The sequence below is a fragment of the Rhamphochromis sp. 'chilingali' genome, assembly GCF_963969265.1.
Source record: "Rhamphochromis sp. 'chilingali' genome assembly, chromosome: 4".
NCBI classification, from domain to species: Eukaryota; Metazoa; Chordata; class Actinopteri; order Cichliformes; family Cichlidae; genus Rhamphochromis; species Rhamphochromis sp. 'chilingali'.
Genome location: NC_137948.1, coordinates 1,674,994 through 1,696,392, shown reverse-complemented (window position 1 = coordinate 1,696,392; position 21,399 = coordinate 1,674,994). Strand labels below are relative to the sequence as shown.

At 44.3% G+C, this 21,399-nt stretch overlaps 2 protein-coding genes across 4 annotated transcripts; both read right to left on the bottom strand.

Moving 5' to 3' along the window:
* Positions 1-8,964: 8,964 nt before the first annotated feature.
* Positions 8,965-12,736, bottom strand: LOC308396158 (zinc finger BED domain-containing protein 4-like). The gene is made up of 4 exons (XM_080881280.1): positions 12,518-12,736; positions 10,495-11,555; positions 10,033-10,349; positions 8,965-9,824 (listed from the first exon to the last, which is right to left on the bottom strand). The coding sequence occupies exons 1-4, from the start codon at positions 12,719-12,721 to the stop codon at positions 9,469-9,471; spliced, it is 1,938 nt and encodes a 645-aa protein (XP_080737406.1). The 5' UTR covers positions 12,722-12,736; the 3' UTR covers positions 8,965-9,468.
* Positions 12,737-13,615: 879 nt separating this feature from the next.
* On the bottom strand, positions 13,616-21,390 carry LOC308396169 (uncharacterized protein; the record flags this gene model as incomplete). 3 transcript variants are annotated; one of them, XM_080881295.1, is made up of 5 exons in its annotated part: positions 21,320-21,390; positions 15,445-15,788; positions 15,273-15,380; positions 14,476-14,995; positions 13,616-13,851 (listed from the first exon to the last, which is right to left on the bottom strand). In XM_080881295.1, the coding sequence occupies exons 2-5, from the start codon at positions 15,589-15,591 to the stop codon at positions 13,616-13,618; spliced, it is 1,011 nt and encodes a 336-aa protein (XP_080737421.1). In that variant the 5' UTR covers positions 15,592-15,788; positions 21,320-21,390. The 3 variants fall into 3 exon arrangements, with proteins under 3 accessions (XP_080737421.1, XP_080737422.1, XP_080737423.1); XM_080881296.1 differs by lacking the exon at positions 21,320-21,390 and adding an exon at positions 16,588-16,718; XM_080881297.1 differs by lacking the exon at positions 15,445-15,788 and having other exon boundaries at positions 21,320-21,371.
* Positions 21,391-21,399: the final 9 nt, after the last annotated feature.

Here is a 21,399-nt window from a genome sequence, read left to right as displayed (position 1 = left end):
CATGCTTCATACATGCGATGCCTGTAACACTCTGCCTATTGCCTTCATATTAAATCTTTTTTTGAATAATAATTTTTTTAAATATTCCTTCACGTCATTATGCGGCTGCAAGTAGAGGTGACATGAGCCGTGACGTTCAGACACGGCATTAGAGCCTCGCGTGTTTTGTTTGGGTTTCCACCGGCGTGGACTTACAGAAAATAGAGAGGGGACAGCCGAACGTATGAAACAGGAAAATACCGCCGTGTAATCCGTTTATTTTAACAAAGTTACTGTATTCTAAGTACCACCTTTTTAAACGGTAACTGTAACTGAATACAGTTACTCATATTTTGTATTTTAAATATGTAACGGCAGTACATGTACTCCATTACTTCCCAACACTGGTAATAACCATATTCAACATTACAAGGACACTCAGCAGCAACGGGTCCAACCAGGTCGGGTCCAAGCAGCTCTGCAGCCGTCTTCTCAACAGCCAACTCTCTGCACCTCATATGTCCTCGCCAGCTGACTGTAATACTGCTGAATACTGAAATGTCTGATCTTAATCAGAGATCCGTCCATCTGTCAATCAGACCCTCTTTTCTGCTGACTCAGTTAAAGAAGCTTACACCTCACCTCTGGTATCTGTTGGTCTCTCAGCTATAGTAACTGCACTCGTGCACAATCCAGGGATTCAGCAGCTTTTGTCCTGCGTCCAGTTTGTTTGAAATCCTGGTGGAAACGGTGGCTTCTGATGTTCATGCTCACCTCTCTGCCAATAACCTTCATGAACAATAACATGTGGTTTCCACCTCCTCACAGCAACAGCCTCGGTAAATGTCCACACCCAGTTCATTCTCTGAACTCACACCCAAGGATCTGACCTGGAGTCTGTTCTGTTTATTATTTATCTACTTCTTATTGGTCAGATCTTCCCCTTAATATCAGTTCAGCATCATTATCATTATTATCATTATTATCATTATCATTATTATTATCATTATTTATTAATTAATATTTGGTGGTTTTATACGTTTTAAGCTTTGGTTTCTGTCCTGTGGAGCTAAACGTGATCACTGATGTTCAACAACATTTATTAGTTTATAAAGTCCTAATCCATAACACACCCGTCCCTGTGTGATGTCACTGTTACTTTAGTAGTGTGTGACAGCTAATGTTTTTTCTTCTGCCCACATATTCTGTGATATTCTGCAAACGTGTAATTAACATGTAACTAAAGGCACATTAATCTGTCATTTTTAACAATGAAGTTATTTATATTTGCATGCCAATAAAGACTGAACTTATCAGACTGTTATGGTGAAGTTGGTATTACTGATAACGCTGCTACAGACACTGAGTGCTGCTGGAAACTAAAAGAACATTTTTGTGGTGGACTCTTAACCTCAGAGGTCAGTAAAACAGGAAGTGAGCTTGTTTACCAGACACCAAATGACTTGTAAATTAGGTTCGAGCATTTTGACGCTGGTTAGGTAGCAGTGCACATGGTTCTGGTCGCCCTCTACATCCTGCTGGAGGGGGGACAGCAACTTTCCCCTTAAAGTCTTCAAACAGCTGATATCCAGGGGAGGAATCACTGGGTGAAGCGTGAGTTGCTGTGGGTGTGATCGGATCACGAGTGACACACTAATGAGGAATGCACAGAAACAACAACTCTGAATTATTTATGAACAGCTGAGCACAGACGGGGAGAGGCCGAGTTTATTCTGTAAGGCTGCAGATATCAGGCTGTAAATGTCCTTATTTCTACTGGATATTCTAACATGCTGCTCTGCAGACTTTACCTGTCCTGTCAGATCATGTTTCACCTGGAAAACTGAGAACAGGAAGTGTGGAGTTTGTTTTCAGCTACTTTATTAAATCCAAACTCCTCTCAGCCGCCGTCAGTGTTACAGGTCATGAGCTGATGGCAGGAGGCACAGTCGATGGGATATGATCACCGACGAGGACAGGATGTGATGCACAGGCTCTCCCGGTTCATGGGGAATGTTTTGAACAATTTTCTTTGTTCTAATGTTTTTCACCATTTCAGCACACATGCAGACGTGATGTCTGGCTTCAGATGTGAGAGTCAGTTAATGACTATGTGAAGGTCGGGCTGTAACTGTTCATGTGTTACTATTTATGACTCTAATAGCTGATCTGTCTCAGTGACGTATGTTTGGTTTTTGGAATCACGTATAAAAAAGTGTAAAACTGAGTGTGAGTGAAAACAAGAAGGTCAGAGAACATTTCCTCCAGATTAATGTCACAGTTTACAAACCAAAGATATGAGAGGCAGCGACGTTTGTGCAGGTTAAACACTGTGAAATGTGTGTTTACAGGGAGCACACGTGACAGCGCTACAAATATACAGCAAGGCAATCAGAGAAGATGGAGACAAGTAACCACCAAAATAACAGTTATAATAGAACTGAAAGAAAACAGTAAACAAAGTAATAATCAGCCTTTGAATATTCAATAAGAAACAGGAGAGAAACACTTAGTGCGACAGCTTCATAGAGAGAGAACATGGAAACACAGCGAGGCGGCCAGAATAAGCACCAGACCTCCACCTCCCCGGCTCTTTCTTTGTCTCTTGCAGGGTTATTAACTTTCAAGAATGTACTACACCATACACAATTCCCTCTGCAACCCACCCACAGACCGACAGACCCTCATTATGGTGTGGAGGGGGCTTCACAGACCTGCACACTCACATTCCAACTGTTATGAATCACATTTGGGGTGGCTGTAGCTCAGGTGGCAGAGCAGGTCAGCCACTAATCAGAAGGTCGGTGGTTCGATCCCAGGCTGCCTCCTGGCTGCATGCCAAATATCCTTGGGCAAGATACTAACCCCGTGTTTGCCTACTGGTGGTGGTCAGAGGGCCCGGTGGCGCCAGTGTCCGGCAGCCTCACCTCTGTCAGTGCGCCCCTGTGGCTACAATGTAGCTTGCTATTGCCAGTGTGTGTGTGAATGACTGAATGTAGTGTAAAGTGCTTTGGGGTCCTTAAGGTGCTATACAAATGCAGGCCATTTACATCTGTTTGTCACGCAGCTGAAAAGAAACTCTGACTTCACAAACACTTGTAATGCTTTTATTTAACCGAACCTCTGCGCAGAGGGAGATCCTGCAATTGTAACCAGCCGATCTGAGGGGCAGCCCCTCCCTCAGTCCTACACAGATACACATTCAGCCTCACCCTTCGGGGGAGGGCCCGCCTGAGCTTTAAAACATGCTATAAAACCGTGGGGGTTCCCTTATATGGCAACAACAGCAACTCATGGCCAGAGTGGTGTGTGTGTGTGTGTGTGTGTGTGTGTGTGTGTGTGTGTGTGTGTGTGTGTGTGTGTGTGTGTGTTGCATAAGCATGTGCAGTGTGGATGCTGGGCACATGATCAGTAATGAAAAAAAACATTCATGTAACCAACATCTTACTGAAACATTGTATCCTCATGACTTGCATCTACTTTTACTCTATTCTGTGCACATCTGTCCACCCCCAGCTGTGGCTTCCTCTTTCCTTCTATGACAGGCAGACCCCCCCCCCGACAATAAATTCCTCTCTCTCCACAATTACACACACCCAGGCAAACAGCTAAACCAACCTAAAACACAAACACACACCCAGATTCTTTCCTTTCCTCTGGTCTACAGCTGCACCCTACCATCTAAACAAACGTGAGCACGTTTTATTCTAGTCATTGTTTTCTTGTACTGGGATTCAAACCCACAGCCTTTTGAATCATGTTCCTGTGCATCTCTTACTAAAACGTGCTCACATAAAATCTGTTAAACAGTCTTTTCTTTGCTTTTATTCATTGTTTTGGTGTAAAACTTGTCACCAGTGAGACGCTTCTGCCCCCTGGTGGTGCTGTGTGGTCATTGCATTGATGTGCTCTCTCTTTACATTTACTTCATAATAAACTGTTGTTATGATTTAGTGAATTTAATGTAAAAATATTTAAAAAATAAAACATCACAGAGCTTCATTGACTGACATCAGTAAGACGAGTGGACATGTTCATTAAAAACAGAAGCCAGATGTTAATAACTCACTGTCTGTGGGGTCTTTCTTGGTTGAGGCGCTTTGTTATGTCCCATCTGCCTCCTTCCTGTCAGCCTCTTTGTTCCTTCCACATGTGCCCTTTAGCAACGACACACCTGGTCTCGTCAACACTTCCATTATTCACTGGCTTTGGTTCCCACTCGTCCTCAGATCTCTGTGCCAGTCTTGTTGTCCTCAGTGACTTCATCCTTTGACTCATGTTCTGTTTTGTCTTCAGCCCTGCCAGCCTACTGAAACGCTCCTGCTCTCTCTTCCTGCACCCTGAGGTCATAATAATGAGTTCTCAATGCGCTAACAAAGGTTTATTGTGTGGTGTCTCCTTTAATGCCAGTCTGCGTATTATCAGCTATCAGTATTTAGCTGCTGTGTCACGGATGGAGCTGAGCAGGATCAGTGCTGCTGGGTGAAATGATTTCCCACAGTTATCTTAAAAACTGAGTTTTCTAGGCCTGTTTCTCTGGAATGGGCGGGGACTAAAATGACAAAAACATCAACATACAGAAAAATATCAGCTCAGGATTTCACAAAAGTACAATAAAATCACAACTTTCTTTCTCACAGACTGAGTGCAGTACAAAACTTCACCGACTTCAAAGCTGCTTCCAGGTTCATTTTTAGAGATGAGCACAGGGACGAGCTAATCGTTTTCTTACTAGGCAGCAGTACAAACCCCTCCTGCATCATCATCATCATCATCATCATCATCCCAACAAAGTGACCCCGGCTGTGTTCTCTGTATATTCAAACTCTTGATCTTATGGAGCTCCTGTAACTGCTGAAACGTTTCTCTTTCCTGTGATCTAACAGATCCTCCTGTACTGCACATCATCACATCAGAGCGAGCTCTGCCCAGTCTCACATGCTGTGGCCTGTCTCACAGGTTCTTAGTATCCAGTGGGCTGATCATGTAGCGCCTCCCTCAGTAGAAGCTGTGAAATGTTGTTTGTCATTAGTTGTTCTTATGGATTAAACAGTGTTTGTTCATCTCCAAGCTTCATTACTCAAAGCTGGCTTTTAGTTTGAATTCAGGTCTCAATGTCTCGTTGTGTAAACTTGTAGAACATCTGACTAGTATTTCATTAATGCTGGTTTCCTTTTTCCTTTACCTGTTCAAAGTAGCACACTGCGCACGCACACAGTGAGAACATGTCTAACGCTGGACACCAGCAGCTGACTTCCAGTGAAAGCTTTGGCTAATATCATCTTCACTGATACACAAATGCCAAGTAAGTCATCAACAAAAAGTCGATCCATGACCAGTGCAGTTACACCGACTTTAATAAATGTGTTACGGCCCTAGCCTCTCTCTCTCTCTCCTGAGGGTGCCTGTGTGGGCGTGTCCCACTACCTCCTGCCTGAGATGCCACCTTTCCCTCCGGCGCAGCTGACTCCCATCAGCAATTAAGGGTATTTAAGCCCAGAGCAGGGTGAGCTCTGGGCCAGAGTGCCATTTTGTGTGGGTACAGCTAGTGAGCTGCGTTTTCATTTTGACTTTTTGCTTTATTTGACCTACGCCTGAGTTTTGTTTGTGTTTCCTTTATGGTGATAGCGGCTTGTCCGTCTCTTTTAGTTGAACTTCTTCAATAAAATTGTTTTATTTTATTGTTTCGCCTCCTTGACTCCTTTTTCTGACCCGGTCACTTTTGTTACTTCCCCCTCCCCACCTAAGCTGGGCTTTGATGCACCACCTAAAGGGCTTTCGCAGAGCTTTTCCCACCGCTGAAAAGAACCTGGAAATTTTGGATTTCTTTGGAGGACTGGGGATGACTCCCAGGCTGATTTTTAGATGCCTTATCACAGCCTCATCAAAAGATGAATTACTTTCCATCGCAGCATGTAAGACCCGTTCTGGGGAGCCAAACTCCCTGATGAGGGATTTGGCTATTTTCTTCATGAACTGTTTCTGGTCATTGATGAGACTCGTGGTGGACTCTGTGCTGCTGAGTTCAGGCTTGATCAGGTCTCTCAGACGGTTGATGGCCACGTCTAGTTCTGCTGACAGAGACACAGACTGTTTGGTCTCAGATTTAGATTTTATAAGAACGCTCGCGAAGAGGAAGAAGGCGAGGTCATCGGACAATTTCTCAACCTTGGAAGATGGCACTGACACAGAACCATTCTCTGACATTTTAGAGGAAACACCTGCAGAGCATTTTCCTGGATTCTCTGCAGGTGCAATGCCAGATTTTGGCGTTGCAGGTGACTTTTCAGATGATATTACATCTGTGGGATGATTATTGGTCATTTCTTCTCTAATGATTAAAATTTTATTTGTGAAGAAGTTCATGAAGTCATTACTAGTTAACGTTAAAGGGATGGTTGGCTCAACAGAGCTCTGACTGTTTGTCAGCCTGGCTACAGAGCTGAAGAGAAACCTGGGGTTGTTCTTATTTTCTTCAATCAGTGATGAATAGTAAGATGTTCTGGCTTTGCGGAGGGCTTTCTTATAAAGCAGCAAACTATTTCTCCAGGCTAAATGATGATCCTCTAAATTTGTGACACGCCATTTCCTCTCCAGATTACGAGTCATCTGCTTTAGGCTACGTGTTTGAGAATTATACCACGGAGTCAGGTACTTCTGATTAGAGACCTTAGTTTTCACAGGAGCTACAGTATCCAGAGTCGTACGTAGTGAGGAGGTGAAATTATTAACAAGATGATCGACCTCTGTTGGAGCAGCGTTCAGATAGCTGCTCTGCTCTGTGTTGGTACAGGGCACTGAAGATGATAACAGTGGGTGGATTATATTCTTAAACTTAGTTACAGCGCTTTCAGAAAGACATCTACTTTGATAAAGTCTACTCTCCACCGCTGTGTAATCAATTATTGTAAATGTAAATGTTATCAGGAAATGATCAGACAGGAGAGGGTTTTCAGGAAACACTGTTAAATGTTCAGTTTCTATGCATATGTTAAAACAAGATCTAGAGTGTGATTAAAGTGGTGGGTGGGTTCTTTTACATTTTGAGAGAAGCCAATTGAGTCTAATAACAGATGGACAGATGTTTCAGTGTGATCAGAACAAAAGCTGCCGCTGACATCAACGTTCTCTTTGAAGCCTTTCTGGATTTAGATTTTAACCGAATTAATGTAAAGGAAATTTCTTTAACGTGATCAAATATCAGTTGGGAAGAGCCAGACCTTTGTCCAGTTTGTGTTGTCTACGAACTTTCCCCAGTATGAGATGATATGAGGAGTCGCTACAGTTTCCCGTTGAAATAAGACTGATTGATTTATTGTTATTTCTGGAAATCTGTGTGTGACTCTGTCTGTGCACGTTTGTGTTTATTTTTTCTCATTCTTTTCTATTTCTGTTCAAGTTCGGCACTGTTGTATATTTGAATTGTTTCATTGTTATTTTTACAGTTTGCACCTTTGATCCAGACATTTCGTCCCACTCTATACTTGAGTGTGTATTGCTTGGTTGACAATAAAATTCTACTTGGATTGTTAGAGAAGCGTATTTTGCCTGCAGCCGTATCTGATGGTGATAATAAGACCACTGCTGAGGGTTTGGATTGGGACGTGACCAGAACAGCACAAACTTGAGCATAATCCCCAGGCGGGATATTAAGAAACCGGTATTCCATAAAGAGGGATTTGTGTCTGTATAAAGTGTCCATGAGAGTCCGTGACAAAAAGGTTCGGCAATGAAAAGCAGAAATTTTAATTGGGATTTGATTAATGCCAAAAAAGTTTAAAGCGCCTAGTTTAGAGATCACATGGAGGAGAAAAACATTCCAGGTGCAGTTGGGATATTTCTGTCAATATTTTAGCCAATTAATCTTAGATGTATTGTTTAAAGTGCTGAGAACAGGTTTCCTTAAATACTGAGTCGCATTTCTCCACACAAAGTTACAGAGCACCTTGTCGATGTTGTTTGAAGGATTTTTCTCTACACGGAGCGACGCTTTGGCGATCAGAACTCTTCCTCCTCTTCCTCAGAGATCTCTCAGGAGACACTGTTTAGTCTGCGTTGGGTTTTCTGAATGATAGCTTCCAGATTTAAGGATGTCGTAGCCATACGTTCACACCTGTTAATATTCAGATCTCAGGTCCAGGGAACAATTTTACTGAATCCAAAGCGGCAGAGATTTGGTTTTCGTTCTTCAGAAAAAAAGAGCGATGATTAGATTTCTGTCCAGCAGAGAAATACCTCGAGGTTTACTCGACCTAATATGGTCTGCTGAAAGTTGGGCGACCAGTAAAAAGAGGTACAGAGATACGGAGCACCAGGAGTGACAAAATGAATTAATGAATTGTGTCAATAATTAATTAAAATTTGAAATAAATAAATGGTCATTTAATTACTTCTCAAAATATGTTTCATTAATTAATTAAACATTTCATCAATTATTTAATGGTGTATCACATTACTTCATTTAGTCACTCCTGGCCCTCCGTATATCTGTGTCAAACAGCTAACGCACTTTTATCCATGTTTGTGCGACCTGCCTTAAAGTTCTGCTCATTTCCGGCTCTCTGCTTCATTCTTGGACTTTACTGGAGTTACTTTACTGGAGTTACTTTACTGGAGTTACTTTACTGGAGTTACTGGTTTCAAAGCATCTCCATTTGTGTCGGCCATTCTCCGACACGATCGACAGAATCTAAATGTTCAACACTCGTGCTCTACGAGTCCTCGCACCTGGAGGCAGTGGGCAGTGAACTCACCTGTGTTAGTGTGTGTGCTGGCCTCTGGTGCTGTGGTGTCACCTTGTTGCTGGGGTCAAGCTGTTTGTTGAACTCACTGTTCTCTGCTTCCAGCCTCGGGAGTCGAACCTGTGGAGAGAAATCTGTGGCCTTCCCAGCCCACGCCTCATTCCCAAGACCCAATGTGAATATTTAGTCTCAAACACGACTAAAAGAACCTACAGACAGTCTGTAATCTGATTACATTTCATGCTGAAATTTTGAGCTCTAGTTTTTAAATTATGTCAAACAATATTTGATTCAAAGTTTGAGTTTATTTTCCACCAGAGGTGGAAAGAGTACTCAAAATTTGTACTCAAGTACAAGTACTGTTACACTGGTTAAATTGTACTCAATTACAAGTAAAAGTACTGGTGTTAAAAAAATACTTGAGTAAAAGTACAAAGTACTGTTCTCAAAAACTACTCAGAGTATTAATTACTTTTTAACAGACTGATGTTTTATTCTGTTGTCAATAGCAGGCATTCAACTCGATTCACCAGTATAAATATTTATGTTCAAAGCACATTTTTCAGATGAACAAGGTATAGAAAGGTAACTTGTTTTGTAAATAAATGTAGATATAAAAGGAGGAATTTTGTTTGTTAAGACAATGACAAAAATGTTTCTGAACATGCATAGAAACATTTAAACTTTTCCCCATACACTGAACAACAGGCAGGTAAGTGTCTTAAACTCTTAGCATTTCTTTCACACTTTACTTTCTGAACCTTTTGTTCAGTTTCAGCAAGAGCTGGTTTTCTAAATTAACAGAGGCAATCCGACTTCGTTTGGCTGTGAAGAGTAGACCAGCACAGCTAAAAAGTCGTTCACACGCAGCAGAAGCAGGCAGAGCTGTGTTCAGTTTAAGAGAGAGGTTTTTGATGGCTGAGAAGGAGTGCAGCAGCTCCATGGTGTCTGTGGCACAAGCAAGATAACCATCAAGCTCAACTGCACTTTGCAGCCTTCTGGAGATTGGTCTGGAGAAGAATTCATCTTCATCAGATGACTCTCTTTGCTGATCCTCACTCTCATGCTCTGTCGTTTCAAGATGTTGTTTGATGTATGTCAAGGCTGTAATTGCAAGTAGATAACACAATTTTGTTATTTAAATTTCAGTGATTATTCCTGAACACAAATTTAAAATCGGCAAATTCTCAAAAAGGATTGTTTAGTATTCAGGACAGACCATCAATAACTTACAATGTATTAGGTGAAATACTCACTTAAGCATGTGTTCAAATGTAAAAATACACAAAAATGGGATCACATGAATCCTTACCAGCCTCTGTTACATCTGCTCTGTCAGTCCAGGAAGTCTTGAACTTGGGTAAGAGGACTGCAGCTGCAGCCAACTCTGGATCCTCCATCATCGCTCCAAAACGCTTTTGAAGGCCATTTTGCAGGGCTCTGATGAGTGGCACGCATGTCTTGCTTGATGTCTCCAGCCTGCTAAGTTTGGACAGTAGTTGTTGGATTACTGGCAGGAGCCATCCCATAAAGGAAGTGGACTCAGACTGAAGGATGTTTGAAGCTTTCACCAGTGGCTTCATGGTGGTACAGTACTCCCTTAGGAATGCAACTTCTGCAGGACTCAACCTGTAAGACACAACAACAAAACCCACCATGACTATAATAGGGATCTTCTGATTTAATATTAAGAGTCTGCTCACGTTTTTAACCATCCATTAAGGAAAATTCACAAAATTTGCAACCATATTGGTAGGTGTCCAATTTTACTCACATTTTCACCTTGAACTCCTCACAAATGCTCCTGATGGCATCTTCCCCCTTCTCATCAATGATGCGTATTATCCTTTCAATGGCAAGGTAGGTTGAATTCCACCGTGTTGCATTGGGACAGATGATCTGTAGCTCACACTTGTCCTCTACCACTTCATTAGCCAAATGAGATCGGCCAGTTTTGTTCCAAATGGCCTGGCATTTTGCAAAGCTTGCACGGGAGAGCCTCTTGTAGGTTTCATTCATGCTCTCTGCTAGGGCAGCATCAGTTGTTGCCACAAGGTTTAGCAGGTGACATGCACATCGCTGATGAGGCGGAAGTTGATACTCCAAACCAGAGTCTTCATCAAGAATTGCACTTGCCTCATGGTAGTCCCTATGGTCAGTCAGGTCAATAGTTTCTGGGTCTGCTTCATCTTCAGCTTCATCTGCATCATTTTGTGCCCCAAACATGTGGAAGGCCTTGACAAAGTTGGATCCACTATCAGTTGTGGTTCTTACAACTTTGCCTCTAATCTTGTATTGGCAATGGATATCATCAAGCGCACCAGCAAGCATGTCAAATGTGTGAGACCCTCTCAATCTTTTGCATGCTAGTGCTGCAGATCTTCTTTCCAGGGACGCTTCCTCTATCCAATGGCATGTGACTCCAAGGTAACTTTTCTGATGAGCTGACCAACAATCAGTAGTGGTAGCAACAAATTTGACTTTATCCAATGCTGCAACCAAAGTCATCTTCATGTGATCAGCAGCTTCACAGATTCTGGCACGGACAGTGGGTCTGGAGATGACTTTGGCTTGAGGTTGTAATGTGGTAACCAATTCTTTGAAAGATGGCTGTTCTACCACTGCAAATGGCTGTAGACCCTCACATATGAAATTGATGACAAGCTTGTCAACAGTTGCTTGTGGAACATGTTTGTTTGCAGCTCTCAACATCAGGTCTGGTAACTTGGCTTGTGTATTTGCTGAGAGCTTGTTTGGTGTGGCTGTGGTCTTTCGCTGTCGAGATGTTGATGCCACAGTGATATTGTACTGCTCAATCTTCGATGGATGTTTCCTCTGTAGAGATAAATATTATCATACGTCAGGTTCATACATTACTTCATAACATCACTGTGATTAACACTAAAAGAAAACACATTTTTAAAACATTATTCAACTAGACTTGAGCTAATCTTTGATTGTTGAGCATAGTATAAAAGAGTGGTGAATTGGTCAAATTTTGCAGATATATTGCTGTATTTATTTACAAGTGTAAACCAATTTTGAACGATCATTGCAAAAAACATGAATTTCTGTATACATTCTAAGTTCTGTAATATGTATACTATCTGTAAAAAGAGTATCGACCAATGTATCAGTATCTAAATTTTTAACTCCTTTTTATCAGTATCACCCTAAAGTTTTCAGTATTAGTCAGGTCCTAAAAATACTAAGAGAGCAAAATATGTGTATCTAGCAAATCTAATTTAAGAAAAGGGATCACATACACAAAAATGCTGCCCATACAGCTAACAAATAAAACCAATCCACATTATGTTCTTTAAAAAAAGATATCATATTGGGAAACATATAACCCTACTGATTAAGAGCCATGTCACTATGATAGACCTATATCAGGCCAATGATACTGATCAACTGATCCATCAATCGGGCTCTGGTACATGTCAGCTGAGAGCTGGAAGATTAATTTGAGATGCAGCTCAGCACTGTGTTCAAGTTTGTTTGTTTTTTTGTTTGTTTGTTTTTTTAAATAGGCCAGCTGATTGTAGGCCTGTGAGTTTTAAATGACTACAAGTTTAATTTATTGTAATGACGGTGGTTATCCAAATAATAAGCTAAAACATTCCTACGAATTGTAGCTCAGTTATGCATGCACACACGCACATTAGCTAGCTCCGTCTTATTTTAATATCAGGCTAACCAATGGCGGTGACAATATCTTAGCCAAACTAGTAACCTTAACACACATGAAAAATAAGAAAGCAATATCATACACGTATAGTTGTAAAACCTCTTACCTCAATGTGTTTTTTTAGATTAGATGCTGAAGTCTTGTAAGCTGAAATGACTGTAGAGGTCAAACAAAGTTTGCACTGCATCTGGACGCTGTCTCCTTTTCTTCCTCTGTACACGAAAAATTCCTCCAGGTATGGCCACGGGCACGCGTCCTCCGTCTTTTCTACGTCGTTTTCATGGTTGACAGTGTTGTCCTCTGTCTCCATTTTGGCTTCTTTGTCTCCAAATCTTTCGTCTATAAAGTAGTTTATACTCCACCATTTAGCACCTCCAGACACCTGTGCCTGCTGCTGCAGCGGAGTTTATTCTTTGCTTACGTCTTAAATTGGCGCGGTTGCGATTGCACGGCCTTATTGGCTGCAAAAATGCAGACGAAAGGTTTGAATATTAATTCAAATTGTGGGCGTACTCAGTAGTGACTTTTGATTTTATAAGTAGCGAAGTAGATTACATGGTGTAAGTTGTACTCAAGTATGAGTAAAATTACACACTTGAAAAATTACTCGTAAAAGTACAAGTACCCAAAAAATGTACTTAATTACAGTAACGTGAGTATTTGTAATTCGTTACTTCCACCCCTGTTTTCCACTAAAAACAACCAAAACCAGTCTCACTGCGAGTGTGTGATCTCTGATGCGCCCGTCCTGACACACGCTCATATTGCTTCGTCTTCTGGATTAAAATCGCTGCCCTGCTCTTTATTTTTCCGTTGCCGCGGTGAATGGTGGTATCGGAGCTCGATTGGTGATGGCTTTCTTTCTCCACTAATGAAAATAATCAGAGCTGACTTTGTGGAAGTGGAAACTGAGTCATCTGGAGCTAAAGCTGCGTCCTGGAACAGGAACCATCACATGAATACTGCACTGATTTTTAAAATGTAAGATTTCAGAGATCAGCACTTCAGTGTTTACAGATTCAGCTGGATGCATGGATGAATGCGTAATGTGATTTTGGTCCAGTCTGTGTCAAACATAAAGCAAAAACACCTTAAAATCGTTTAAAATGATCATTTTTCCTCCAGTGTGGAAAACAGCACAGTGCACAGGCTGGAGTCCAGAAAGTCCACAGCTTTGTGTGACATTTGATACCACGTGTGAGTTTTAGAAGACGTAATCCAGCATGACGTGCGTGTGTCGATCGCTGGGAGCGCGGCGCCAAAACGTCGGAGTCCACTGTGGCTTCAGCGCCACGTCTCCGTCCACGTCTTCGCTCCACCAGCTGCCGAGTAACCAGAACAGACACTTGGCTGCTAAGTAGAGCGCTCCAGCGCCGAGAAGAAGCTTCAGGAAGCCAAAGTCCTCGCCGCCATCCCGCTTCTTTGGTTTTCCACTGAAAGCTGAAGACAGAAATTCAGAAAGTCTTTAAAATGGAATCTGGCTCGCGGTGTAGCAGCTCTGAACAATCACGTCTAAATATGGGAGCTTCATTTCTAGGTTCATGTCCAGAACTTTTACAGGAGCCAATTCTTCAGCAGACCCTACAGGTGATATAAAAAGCTAAAGTAAAAGCACAGATATGACACCAGCTCATTGTCTGTAGGGAAACATGACACACATGGTTTGATTTTAAATAAATAGCAGAGGTTAAAGGTCACATTACATCATAAAGTCCTGGCCTTTTAACAGGTGCAGTTGCTGCTACAGCTCATGATCATCTGAAGCAGTTAAGTGGAAAACGACTGGACGTCTTTTTTTAGATGTTTCACCTCATCACTGAGACTTCTGCACATCTGGATAAGACGTCCAGTTGCTTCCAACTCGAGTGCTTCTTGTGAAAGAAAACCAAAACGACAAATCATAAAAACAATGCAAATCTGGGGAAATAAAACCTCAAACGAAGCGCACATCTCAGCTTGAACTCGGGCGACCTGACCAAAGAAGCCAGTCAGACATATTCCACATTTTCTGCCATTAAAAACTTTTACATGTGAAGCTAAACTGAACCCTGACTGCAGGTTTACCTTCACGAGGCAGCTTCCAGTAACTGTACGCCGGTAGTTTCCTGTAGTTAGCTGCAGGCCCGCTCTGTGCTGATGTGTTGTAGCTGTAGTGCACGTGCTGCTCGTAGCTGCTGGGCTGCTGTGTGGATCCGCTGTAGTACTGCACCACGCTGCAGGTTTGCTGAGCTGATGGATCCGAGTAGGGGGTCTCTCCTATGCCCTGGAGCACATTTACGTAGTAGCCCATCTGGATGAGGAAGCTGGTGAGGTCCAGCTGGGGGTTCTGCAGGGCCTGGATCAGTTCACAGCTGATTTCAAAAGTCCTGTCGAATCTGAACCTCCCAAAGGCGGCTGGGTCGTGCTCAGTGATGTACACCGTCTCCACCACCCGGGTCCTCACCCGGTAACCAATGATGATGCGATCGATGTTGGAGTTGTTGCTTCTGACACCCGACCGATAATTTTCCCTCACGTACGCCGGCAGGTTTGCAGAAGCAGGATAAGTTTCTGTGCTCAGGTTGCCAACCTCAAAGTACGTAACCTGGAAAGAGAGTAAAGATGGAGGGCAGAGGCTGTCACAGGAGGAATAAAACAGCACTTTGCCCCTACAGTCTGAGTCCTACTCCCACCTGCACGCTCCCGCCTTTCCCCTTCTTCTCATTTCACTTATAATGACATGTTTGCCCATTCAGATTCCAGCTGAGAGCTTGAAACCTCAAACTGAAGTGTTTTTACTGAACCATAACCAGCTGGGCGGTTCCCCTAACAGGAAGCAGACTGATCTCTACCTGTGAAACTACCAAACAAACATGGCACACCTTACTCCTGCTCTTCCTGGGCCTGCTCAGAACAGGAAGGAGCTCCTCCATGTTTCCAAACAGGTGGAAGCCGAAGTTCCCGTTCTCCGGCTGACAGTCCGACACCAGCTGTGGAAACACATCAGGTGTTAGTCTGATTCACACACACAGACACACACAGACCTGATCTTACCTTCATGGTGACCACCAGCTGGACGACCTCGCAGGTCACACACTGGTTGGAAAACCAAAAGAGCAGCTGGAGGCCGTGTCGTGGAAAAGGACGGCCAAACCCTGAATACATCAGGTTCTCCGGAGTGCAGAGCTGCCACTGAACCATGGTGGAGCTCAGCACGCAACACACTCACACACATGCAAGTATTCAGGAGCTCTGCTTTCACTGTGAGGAGGCACTGCGCTGTTTCTGGTAAAAATGCAAAAACTGCACTTTGATGTATTGTTTAAATTCCATGTGTGCATCAGTGCTGAGCCAGTGTGCAGCTGTTATTATGTAGAGAGCCGCTCGCACAGTTATAACTAAAGAAATAACAAAATAATCAGAGTTAGAGATAAAAAATGCATTTCAGTAAAAGATTTCAGTAAGTATGTGGCAATATTACAGCTCTACTGTGGGATAAAACACACACACAACAGCATCTCATTTTTGCACATTTACAATTTTACTTTTTCACGTGTAAAACTGCAGATACAGTACTGTGCAAAAGTCATGAGTCACTCATTTCTTTATATTTTGCTGAGAAAATAGAAATATTTTATTATATTATATTTTAATAATATCATACTATTAATAATAATGTAATATAATATTATTATATATTAGTTAATTATTTAAAATAGACAATTTACTGCAAAGTGCACATAAATGGATGATTATTATTATACATAAAGCTAAAACAGAGTTTGTACAACTCTAATGAGACTGGAGGTGTTATTGCATGAAGGATCAAACTCTGATTGTACGATTCTATTCTCATAATTCCAACTAGGGATGGGTATCGTTTAGGTTTTATCCGATACCGGTGCCAAATCGGTACTTTTGAAACGGTGCCGGTGCTCAAACCGGTGCTCGAACCGGTGCTTAAAGAATGGAGAACACAAACTTTGTCCAAAAACCTCTCATGTTTAGCTGTTTTCCACTTTTTCTTTGGTCATTTTAGCCTTTTTGGCCAGGGTGAAGGGAGTATCTGCCATCAAACAAGAAGACAGCCGCATGTAGCTATGATGATGTTTGCTAGTTCACCTTACATGCATTAATGTAATAACGTGGTTAGCCTACTCAACGTAAATTACACACGAACAACATTAAGCTACTCACGCAGAGAAGAACGGCTGCTGCTGCATCATCATCCTCATCATTTCTGCTACACTGGCAGGGCTAGGGGCCAGGACTCTCCTCTTCGGGTTTTTGGGGGATGTTGCTCCGGGTCCGATAACAGGCAACCCACCCAACGTGCTCGGTGTGAGGTCTCGCAGCAAGCTATCAAATACGGCGCATTTCTGGGCTTTTAAAAAAAACGCTATGCGTCGCCAGGTGTTTCATCGGATTCGAGGTGTTACCTCCTTTGACAGTATCACAGTATCAGCTTAAAGCACTTGTTGCTGCTGAGTTTGCATATTTTGCTGTGAAGTACAGCCAGACTTTGACCGCTTCGCCTTGAACATTTTTAATCTGTAGCTCTGCTCTAACAGAACGTACGTACCTGGCCCCGCCTACTATCCTCGGAAACGTAAAATGATTGGCTAGAAGTGTATCACAGCTCAGGAAAAAAAAGCACCGAAATAAAGCACCGAAATGTGCGCTGCTTTTCGGTCTGGTTACTACCGTTTATGTCAGAACCGGTGCCATCATGGCACCGGACACCGGTACCCATCCCTAATTCCAACAATTAAAAAAAATTAAAATGCAGCCTTTCTATGAGCTCAACAAACATCAGCAAACACACAAACTGTTTGTCTCACGGTGTGTTGCAGCTAAAGCTCCAGCTGCTTATTTCACAGGGAGAGAGAAGAAAGAGAGCTAACATCACTCAGAGATGGAGAAAGATAAGAAAGAAGGACAGGAGAGGAGAGGAAGAGGAGAGCTTAGAGGTAAAGGAAGGACGCTCATTTAAAGCTCACACGGAAGTCCTCGTGTTGTTAAATCTGTACATGTCACATTATGTTTGTTCATATAAACTGAGGCAGACTAAATGTCACGGGTCTGGGTCCGTTGGACCCAGTATGTGGAGTTTCATGTTTTTGTTATTCCATGTTTGAGGTTATTATGTTTTGGTTTTAGTTTGCATCAGGGATTGTTTTCTTGTTCTCTTGTTGTGTTTATGATGATGATTATGATGTTTATTATTTGAGTTTCATGTTTAAGGATTTGTTCTCGGTTGTATCTCACGTTTAGTTTAGTTCAGGTTCCATGTGTCATTCTGTCTGTCTCTCAGTGTCATGTCTGCGTCTTGGTGTGGTGTTCTCATTTCCTGTTTTATTGTGAAGGTCTGGGTCTCATGTGAGTGTGTTCAGTTTTACCTCTGTCTCGTCTTGTTGATCATTCTCAGCTGTGTCCACCACCTGTGTGTAATTCCCCTGTGTTTCTCTGGGTGTATTTAAGTCATGTCCTCCGTTATTGTAGTTGCTGGTCTGTCTGTGTATTCCAACCTGCCTCATCTGCGTTTCTACCATGTCTCACCCGTGTGTTCTCCCTGCTGTCCGCCGTTAGTCTCTTCTGGTCGTTCTCGTTAAGGTTTGTGCTCTGTAGTTTAGTTGATCCCAGTATAGTTTAGTTCCAGCTCCATTTGCCGTTTGTATTTACTTTCATGTTCAATAAACCACCTTTACACCTTCACGACTGCCTGCATTTGGATCCTCCTTCATTTCCTCCACACAGCTCACCTCACTCGCCGTGACAGTACGGACCAGCCAGATATGGATCCAGCGGCATTCACCACACCCACGGAGCTTCGGGACCTCATCACGAACTCCGCTTCAAAAATAATCAACCTGTGGCTAGAGCATGAGGGAGAAGCATTCCTCCACGTTCTGGAAGCCAGACTGCAACAGCTGCTCACGGATTATCCCTGGCTATTGGACTCACTACACCCACTCGTGCAAGACTTCATCCTTCACGAACTTCACCTACACCCACCAGCCGCTACCGCTTCCCAACCCAGCCGGACGCCGGAGGTTTTGCCCGGCCCGCCGGAGGTTTTGCCCGGCCCGCCGGAGGTTTTGCCCGGCCCGCCGGAGGTTTTGCCCGGGAGGAAGCGACTATCGCGCCATTGGCGCGTCGCCCCACAGCCGGAGATTAGGACTTCGGAACTGCCGGCTGTGGTGAGTGGAAAAGACGCTCCGTCTGTTTCACCAGTTCATATGACTGTTTATACCGGGGCTGTGTTCGTTGAGTCAGCTGCTCAGCCGGTAGCTCGGTTAGCTGCCCAGCAGTCGCTAACTCAGTCAGCCGCTCAATCATCACCTCCATTACAGTCACAGTCAGACCCAGTAGACACCATGTTACAGTCCATAGCCCAGTCAATAGCTCAGTTGGCAAGAGATTCATCAGCCTTATTATCAGTTCAGCCAGCCACTCCACCACCTGTTACTACTTCGCTACCTGTAGCTCAGTTGCCACCAGTTCAGCAGCCTGTCCACTCATGTACCCAGCCTTTATCCTCACAGCCTCATTACAAGCAGGGAACACACTCCACACAAACTTTTGCTGGTTCATTTAAGCCGGCCATCTCAGAGACAGTTGCTCCCTCTAGGGCCTCCCCAGAGGCTGGGTGTCAGTCACCAGCCAACTCTGGACCCCTAGAGGTCAAGACGCCAGCACCAGCAGCCTCACCGGAGAACTCACCAGAACAGCCTCGGCTCTCAGCACCCCCTGAGAGTTCAAGTGAGTTCACCCGTCCGCCTCAGTCCTCTGCTAAGTGTATTGGGGAACACTTTCAGCCCTCTGAGGACTGTATCCCACTGTTGCTGCCTGAGTCTAGCCAAAGTGCTGCTCAGTCCCAGCCAGTGTCCCCACTGGCAGAGGTCTCCGTACCTGCTGCTTCAGAGACTGGTTCCACTGGAGGGCCTGAGGAGCCCGTCCAGTCTCAAGTCATGTTAGCTGGGGGTTCAGGTGAACCCAGCCAGCGTCCTGCCTCGTTGGCTGGAGGACCTGAGGAGCTCGTCCAGTCTCACGTCATGTTAGCTGGGGGTTCAGGTGAACCCAGCCAGCGTCCTGCCTCATCGGCTGGAGGGCCTGAGGAGCCCGGCCAGCCTCAAGTGTCGTCTGCTGGGGGTTTAGGAGAACCCAGCCAGCCTCAAGTGTCGGCTGCTGGAGGGCCCGAGGAGCCCGTCCAGCCTCATGCCACGTCTGCTGGAGGGCCCGAGGAGCCCGTCCAGCCTCATGCCACGTCTGCTGGAGGGTCCGAGGAGCCCACCCAGCACATCCTCACATCTGCTGGTGGTCCTGGAGGACCCAGCCAGCACATCTCCACATCACCTCCTGCAGCATCACCGCCGTCAGGTTCCGCAGCCGTCCCGCTGCCGTCAGGTTCCGCAGCCGTCCCGCTGCCATCATTCGCGCCTGGTCCGGCCTCCGCGTCCTCATCTGCGCCTGGTCCGGCCTCCGCGTCCTCATCCGCGCCTGGTCCGGCTTCAGCTCCGCCTTCGTCTGGTCCGGCCCCGTCTGGTCCTGTGGTTGCCACGCCGCCGTCAGTGCCAGCTCGACCCGTTCCGCCTCGCCTCTGCCGGCCGTTTTCCGGGCCTCTAAGATGGCATCATGGCCTTCGGGGACGGCCTCCGGAAGGAGTTCGTCGCCGCCGCTGGCATCGCGGCCGTCCTCCGGACCTGCTCAGTGGCCGCCACTACCTTCCAAGAGGTCGGCCTCCAGAACTGTTTGCCCGTCGCCGCCGTTGCCATGTGCACGGTCGGCCCCCAGAACTGTTTGCCCGTCGCCGCCGTTGCCGTGTGCACGGTCGGCCCCCAGAACTGTTTGCCCGTCGCCGCCGTTGCCGTGTGCACGGTCGGCCCCCAGAACTGTTTGCCCGTCGCCGCCGTTGCCGTGTGCACGGTCGGCCCCCAGAACTGTTTGCCCGTCGCCGCCGTTGCTGTGTGCACGGTCGGCCCCCTGACTGTGTTATGGACTAGTGGACTGTCGTGTTTTGGTTCTGGACTCTCGTGCTCCTGGTTTTTTGTGTTTGTTTTAGCGTACTGGAACTTATCTTTATCACTCTGTTAATGTTTTAACCTTCAGCATTGTGTGTGGACTTCACTGGTGCCTACTATGCCTGGTGTATTATTGGTTAGTTATGTCACCCGCCTGTTAGTATATTTTATTTCTATGTTGTATTTTATATTTGTATTTATTATTGCTCTTAACTCATTCTGGGAAGCACTTTGGCATGTGCTATATAAATAATATTGTATTGTATTTAGTGGAGTAAAGAATTTGAATCAGTATTTGAACTTTTAGTACAAATGACACTAACACTAAACAACTAAACAAATGGGAATGAATGATCTGTCAGGCTGCTGGTAACAAAGTGCCTAAAGAAGCAACTTAAAATGTATTTTCTGCTGAGCTGGCTGTGATGAGGCAGAGTTGGGCGGCTTAACAAGCCAAGAATAAAAAAAATCATTCCTCTGAAAATGCTCAGGCACAAGCACAAGTGCAAAAACAGCCCACTGTGGAGACCTGCTGCTCAGGACCACTTTAAAACATTACAACAAAGTCTGTCTCGCAGGGAATAATCCAAAGGAAAAAGGGGTGGCTCGGGACTTTCGCACAGCACTGTATAGTTGTAATATTAATAATGTAATCGTTCACATTATTCGCGTATTATGGCTTGTTTTCGATAAATGAAATCACTGAGTTCATTAAAACATTTATTCCAACAACACAACACTGAGCTGAGCCATTATAATGCAGTTCCTTATTTCTAAAAAAAAAAAGCTTTATGATCGTGGTCTAGTCCAATGAAGCTATTAAATAATGACTTTAAGCAAACGGCGAGCTGCAGTGCAGAGAAAATCGCTGCTGTAAAGTCTGATGTGCTGTTTTCTTCTTTATTTACCGTTTTTGTTGTTTTCTCGCTCTGTTTCCTCATTTTCAGGAGGCGCGCTACAGCCCGGAGCGCGAACGTCAAATGCGCGC